The sequence below is a fragment of the Henckelia pumila genome, chromosome 3, assembly GCF_033568475.1.
Source record: "Henckelia pumila isolate YLH828 chromosome 3, ASM3356847v2, whole genome shotgun sequence".
In the NCBI taxonomy this organism is placed as follows: Eukaryota; Viridiplantae; Streptophyta; class Magnoliopsida; order Lamiales; family Gesneriaceae; genus Henckelia; species Henckelia pumila.
In genome coordinates, this window is record NC_133122.1 from 149,383,841 (window position 1) to 149,391,196 (window position 7,356).

The 7,356-nt window shown below is 33.4% G+C and overlaps 1 protein-coding gene across 2 annotated transcripts; it reads left to right on the forward strand.

Moving 5' to 3' along the window:
• Nucleotides 1-1,284: 1,284 nt before the first annotated feature.
• LOC140886918 (triacylglycerol lipase SDP1-like) lies at nt 1,285-5,547 on the forward strand. Of its 2 annotated transcripts, XM_073293840.1 has the most exons (4): nt 1,285-1,559; nt 2,142-3,311; nt 4,155-4,298; nt 4,427-5,547. In XM_073293840.1, exons 2-4 carry the CDS (start codon nt 2,172-2,174, stop codon nt 5,324-5,326), a joined length of 2,184 nt encoding a protein of 727 aa, XP_073149941.1. In that variant the 5' UTR covers nt 1,285-1,559; nt 2,142-2,171; the 3' UTR covers nt 5,327-5,547. The 2 variants fall into 2 exon arrangements, with proteins under 2 accessions (XP_073149941.1, XP_073149940.1); XM_073293839.1 differs by having other exon boundaries at nt 1,285-3,311.
• The last annotated feature ends 1,809 nt before the right edge of the window (nt 5,548-7,356 follow it).

Genomic DNA, 7,356 nt, shown 5'->3' on the forward strand with positions numbered 1-7,356 from the left:
TCAGTATAATATAGTTTTGGTTGGATTATAAATTTACTAACATAAGATTTGATATTTTTATTACATGAAAAATATCGATTTTTTTTTTACCAAGAAAGATATCGAGTTACACGTGTCTTTTTGTAAAATTTAATTTGCGTATTCCTAAAAAAAAGTTTATTTAATTTACGGCACAAAATCATATAATTGAGAATCTCATGCATTACTTAAAAGCTTGTAATTTTTTATACCTGATGTTTGCGTGGAAATTAAAATCTTATAGTATTAAATAAATTATATATATTATATTAAATCATTTAAACATTCAAAAATATGAAATATAAATATATTTAAACTTTGTTAGAAACTGAAAAAATATATTTGTTACATATGAGAAAAAATTTCCAAAAATATGTTTTTCTAATATTTTTATTAAATAAATTTTTTTTTGTAATTTGATTGGGACGTACCATATTTTGTTATTTTGAGGAGATTTGTATTAATTATTATGTAGAGTAAAAATTATTTTGGAACATGAACTATTGATAAAATGTCAAATTGGTATATGAACTATTGAAAATAATTTAATTGGTATATGATCAAATTCAAAAGTCAATTTTGTCATTTACTTAAATTTTTTAAAGTTCAATAATGTTATTAAATTCAACTACATACATATTTTACATTTTAAATTATTTTATTAACTACAAATGTAAAAATAAATTTATATTTACTAATTACTATACATAAAATTAAATTATATATCATATATATTAAAAAGTATTCAACGATGAAATTTGTATATTATAAATGAAAAGTGATACACACACATATATATATAATTTTTTAATTTTGTTAATATAAATAATAATATTATAACATAGATAAAAAAAAACTCATTTATTATATATTTTTAATATATTATTTTGGATATATAATTTATCAATTGTTATATATTTAAATAAATATAAATGTATGCTTATAATTATAATAAAATAATTTTGAAAAAAATGTGTATCTATTTTAATTTTACAAAAACATTGGTCTATAAAATAATTTAGGTAAAGGTTAAAATTGTCTTTAAAACTTTATTATGTACGAATTAAATCATTTTCAATAGTTCATATATTAATTTGACATTTTATCAATAATTCATGTATCAAAATGAATTTTAATCTAAGAATGTAATAGTCATCTCTATAGATTCTTATCCATTCTCGGCATTTTTTTTAAAAAATAAATACAATATTATTATAAGTCCGAAGCCGATGGGTAAATTTGTCATGCCAACCCACACTATCGTAATCTGATCTGAGTCAAGCTTCAGACTTTCGCAAATTTAATATTTCCTTTCGATTCTTTATCTTTATACAATTTTCCACGTTTTCCTCAATTTTTTTTTGGGAAATCGTTTACCCGAATTTCACCAACACTTCCAAGATTATTATGTATGTCTGCTTTTCTTTAGTCGGAAGAAAGATAAGGCTCTGGAAAATTTATTGTCCGGTGGGATTATAATGATTTTGTGGGGTTGCTTTTGGAGTTTGATCTAGTGGGCACTGTCAAGATTGAATCTTGAGGTTAAATTTCTGGTATCTTGCACTTTTGTTTTCTGGGTTTTACCCTGCGTTGTTTCGAGGATCATCGAAGGAGACGGATATCTAATCTTCTTTTCACGATTTTGTGAGTTCAGAGCTAATTCTTGCTCACGCGAGGGAGTTTAGATTCTCTTGCTTCAGCTTATCGATTCCAGCCTTTTGATTGCTCGTCCTCTCCATTATAAATTTAATAAATCATTAGCTGGAATATTATCTATCTTGATCTTTATTCTTTGGTCAAGTATTTTATTTCCGGTTGCTGTTAAGGAAGAAAGATTTAAGTTTTTAACTGTAGGTAGGGACATGGATATAAGTAATGAGGCTAGTGTTGATCCATTCTCCATCGGTCCTTCTTCTCTCATTGGTAGAACCATTGCATTTAGAGTCTTATTCTGCAAGTCTATATCACATTTAAGGCATCAAGTTTTTAGAATGTTGCTATATTACTTTAGCAAATTTAAGAGTTGTTTGAGGGACTACTTATCACCTGTAATAGCATGGTTTCATCCTCGAAATCCTCAAGGGATATTAGTAATGGTGACATTGATTGCTTTCTTGTTGAAGCGGTACACTAATGTCAAGACACGGGCAAAGATGGCGTATAGGAGGAAATTTTGGAGGAATATGATGAGAGCTGCATTAACCTATGAGGAATGGGCTCATGCTGCTAAAATGTTAGAAAAGGAAACTCTTAAAATGAATGAAGCGGATCTCTATGATGTAGAACTTGTAAGGAATAAACTTGAAGAGCTTCGCCATCGTCGGCAAGAGGGTTCTTTTCGGGATATTGTATTCTGTATGAGAGCTGACCTTGTTAGAAATTTAGGTAATATGTGCAATCCTGAACTCCATAAGGGTAGGCTTCAGGTGCCAAAACTCATAAAGGAATATATAGATGAGGTTACAACACAATTGAGAATGGTCTGTGATTTTGATTCAGAGGAGATTCTGTTGGAGGAGAAGCTTGCTTTTATGCATGAAACTAGGCATGCCTTCGGTAGGACAGCTTTGCTTTTGAGTGGGGGTGCTTCTTTGGGAGCTTTCCATGTAGGAGTCGTAAAAACATTGGTGGAAAATAAGCTTTTGCCACGGATAATTGCGGGGTCTAGCGTGGGGTCAATTATGTGTTCAGTTGTTGCTACTAGGTCATGGCCAGAGCTTCAAAGTTTCTTTGAGGATTCTTGGCATTCTATTCAATTTTTCGACCATCTGGGTGGAATTTTTACTGTTTTTAAGAGAGTCATGACCCGAGGTGCGCTTCATGAGATCAGACAATTGCAGATTATGCTCAGACATCTTACAAATAACCTTACTTTCCAAGAAGCTTATGATATGACGGGTCGAATCTTGGGAATCACTGTCTGCTCGGCGAGGAAGCATGAACCACCTAGATGCCTCAACTACTTGACTTCACCTCATGTTGTCATATGGAGCGCCGTGACTGCTTCTTGTGCATTCCCGGGTCTTTTTGAAGCTCAAGAGCTGATGGCGAAGGATAGAACTGGAGAAATTGTGCCTTACCATCCACCATTTCATTTGGGTCCTGATGATCCTTCAGTTTCTTCTGCACGTCGTTGGAGAGATGGTAGCTTGGAGATAGACTTACCCATGATTCAGTTGAAAGAACTCTTCAATGTGAATCATTTCATCGTGAGTCAAGCAAATCCTCATATTGCACCTCTGCTGAGGGTGAAGGAGATTGTTCGAGCTTATGGAGGAAACTTTGCTGCTAAGGTATAATTTATGGGGATTATTTTTCTTCCATTTTATGATTATCAATTTGTGAACATACATCTTGAAGTTTACTTTAGCAAACAAAGGTTATCTTACCCTCTGCATTAGGTTAATGCTGAGCACATCTCACTTTCGATCATTGAAAATTCCATGAATTTTGTATCCTGTGCTGCAGTTAATATTTTTCCTCTTGCATCATTAGCAACATTAGTTTTTTTAAAAAGAAAATTAAAAACTTGTGTGTTTTCACCATTCTGCTCTTGGGAATTTTTTTTTTTTTTAAACTATTAGAAACATCGTTGTCAGATTATAGAGTTCAATCTAGAATAAATGGGAGTGTTTAAACCGAGATTTTCATATTTTCTAAATTTTGGTCCTTTTCTTTTAGAACTTTCATAGGGTTCTTGTTGATGGCGTTAGGCTAACCAAAGTAGGCATATTTTTCCATAAAAGAATGCAATCACTCAAACGTTGAATGTCATTGGTTCATCTCACATCTGTTCCAGTAAGGATACAGAACTAGTTATTAAGTTTAGCAGGCTCTCCGGTCTTGAGGATTGTTTTTTGGATTTGGACTCTCTTCTCGGCTTATGGTCTATTGTTTAAAAACCAGATAACTTGGAACTGCTGTATTTCAGGCGTTCTTAACCCTTAATTCTCGTGGAGTTATTTTTAACCATAATGTATTGTGGGCAAAGAAATACACCGTCCGGAAGTTGTCGACTGGTGATTCATTTTTTTCTTCTGGATTCTACCAAATTTACGTCTTAAATCTATGTTATTTGCATTATCTTTTAAGATGAAGATGCTAGAGACTAGAGTCTTGAGTGTTTACCTATGCAGCTTGCCCAGCTAGCTGAGATGGAGGTCAAACACAGGTGTAACCAGATATTGGAGCTTGGTTTTCCACTTGGGGGACTAGCAAAGCTGTTTGCTCAGGAATGGGAGGGCGATGTAACTGTCGTAATGCCCGCTACCTTAGCTCAGGTATACACGACGATTGAATTTTGTTTATATTTAAAGAAACATTCGCTCTCTGTAAATGGACAGCTCGTAGCAAAATGAATAAATTGATAGATACAGCCGTTTTCTGATTCTTTCTTTGTGATCTTCAGTTATCAAAGATACTTCAGAACCCATCTTACACCGAGCTTCAGAAGGCTGCGTACCAGGGCCGGCGGTGCACTTGGGAGAAGCTCTCTGCCATAAAAGCGAATTGTGGGATCGAACTTGCTCTCGATGAATGTGTAGCAATACTGAACCACATCCGTAGATTGAAAAGAAGTGCCGAAAGAGCAGCTGCCGCTTCTCAAGGTCTTGCAACCACCGTTAGGTTCAACGCATCTAAGAGAATCCCTTCTTGGAACGTCATTGCCAGAGAAAATTCGAGTGGATCCCTCGACGAAGACCTTGCTACAGAGATCAATTTGTCTCTTCACCAAGGAGTTGGTGCTTCCAACACCGGGAAGATTTCAAGAAACTGGCGGGCACAAAGATACACACATGAAGGAAGCGATAGTGAGTCTGAGACGGCTGATCTAAATTCTTGGACGAGGTCTGGTGGTCCCTTGATGAGAACAACTTCCGCGGATAAATTCATCGATTTTGTACAGAGTTTGGAGATTGAATCAAGAGTCAACAAAGTGTCTGCTACCCAAATCAGTAGCAAGGATCAAAACAATCCCAACTCAGAAGTCGATAGGAGGGACAATGGTAACCGAGGTCCCCCCAGCAATTCAAGCATTATGGTCACCGAAGGTGATCTTTTACAGCCGGAAAGAATTCAAAATGGTATAGTTCTGAACGTTGTGAGGAAGGAAGCATTTTCGCCCTCTAACAGGAGTCATGATTCGGAATACTATAGCTCTCCACACGATTCAGTTCCCGAGTGCGTGCAACTTGACATGCCTGATAAGGAGATGGACGATGTTTCAGTGTCTGAAAATGGAGACAACGTTGGAGAAGACATGTACACAGATGAATTCGAATCAGGCGACAGGCGGTTCCCGAAATAATGGTATCATCAAAGATATCTGTGGCGAGCGTGTTATGGATGGTTGATCACCGTGGTGAGCAAAGTTCAAGAATCTGCTGGTATTTTGCAGAGTTATGTGATTTCTTTTCTTGGGGTTTGAAATGTTTAGCAATGGCTTACTGATTTCATTTAGACATGTAAATATACTGAAACTGATTCAATTAAACTCTTGTATAATAAGTTGAATCTGTGTTCGACTCTTTTAACTGTTTTTTGATTTTGATAGATATACAATTTACTTTTTTTTTAAAAAAAATATGTTTTAATGTATAAAGCTTGAGGTACTCGTATTCTCAGTTTCTCACTGTGTTGAAATTTCCAAAAATTCCCTTGTCAACCTAAAAACTTAATCTTTTCTCATTTAATAAAAAAATCATATGATATAACATTACAAAGTAATGAAGAATCTTAATTTTTAATTTTAATTTTTAGTATATTTTATATATTATTTTAAGATTTAATAAAATTTTGATAAATCAAAAATTTTCTCAATAGTTTAATGTATTTTATGAAAATAATTAACCAATATATTGTATATCTCTATTAAAACCAAAAATAAAATATTTAATATTAAAATAAGTCTTCTTTAATTAATTTATTTTTTCGGTATACGACAGAAAATTATTGAAGTTTTAATCGTTTGCATATACAAAAATTGCATTTGAGCTTTTGAAGGTCAACTCAAATTAATTTGTTAATGTACTTAGTTTTTTTTATGTAGTTAATTAAATATGTACAGTGAAGTGTAATTAATATTGTGTGGAGTACAAATAGCACCCCACTCAATAAAATTGTATCATTATTTTTCTTGAGAAATCATACATTTTCCAAAAATATAGTTACGAACTATAACAAAAGTATAAAGAATAATTTCAACATAAGTGTTCACAAGTCTTATATAAAAAAAAATTAAACTCTAAAAATAATTTTTTTTTAAAAATCAAATATACAAGCACGTAATACATACACATTGACAATAATATTATTAAAATTTGAGAGATCTAATGTAACTAAATTTGACGTTTGTCCAACTTTTATATACAAAAATTAACTCATTCTGATTTAAAAACCTATTTTTATAAATTGTGTTACATATATAATTATCATATCTAAATAAAATATTTTTCTATTTTTGTCAAAAAAAAAACTTTTAAAGGATGATATCACTTCTAATAATTTCATAAACTTAAAATAATAAAATTTTGTAATATTTTAGTTAATATATATTATATTATATTATACTAATTACGTATAAGAAAATCATATAAACATTATTTATAAAAATTTTAATATAATCTCTAGATTTGTTACATAAAATAATTTAATAATTTTTTTTTTTAAAAAAATATATACACTCATCACATAAAAAAAAAGAGTTATTACTGTAACGCCCCACTGTATCAAGACGGGTCTTTTCAGCGTGCTTATGTCCTCACTCACACGCACCCTGGAAAACTTCCCAGGGGTCACCCATCCTATAATTGCCCCAAGTCAAGCACGCTTAACTTTGGAGTTCTTATGTGATGAGCTTCCGAAAAGAAGATGCACCTTCTTGATATGAGCAGTACATATGAAATCTTTTAAACCCTCCTCAACTATGTAGTCCCATACCTACACAGTCTCAGAATCCCCTCTCATTCCGGCACGAGATCGTTTCATTCATGTCTCCCTCCGCCTAGAAGCCTACCAGGAGCCGCTCATTGTCCGTGCAACCTCTTGGCACCGGCGATCACTCCCTGCCTCTTCAGCCCCGGGCGTCACATGCCCACCAGCTTCCGCTTTGTTCGTCCCCGAACCATACCGTACTAAGAGAGGTCGGCTTTGATACCATTTGTAACGCCCCACTGTATCAAGACGGGTCTTTTCAGCGTGCTTATGTCCTCACTCACACGCACCCTGGAAAACTTCCCAGGGGTCACCCATCCTATAATTGCCCCAAGTCAAGCACGCTTAACTTTGGAGTTCTTATGTGATGAGCTTTCGAAAAGAAGATGCACCTTCTTGATATGA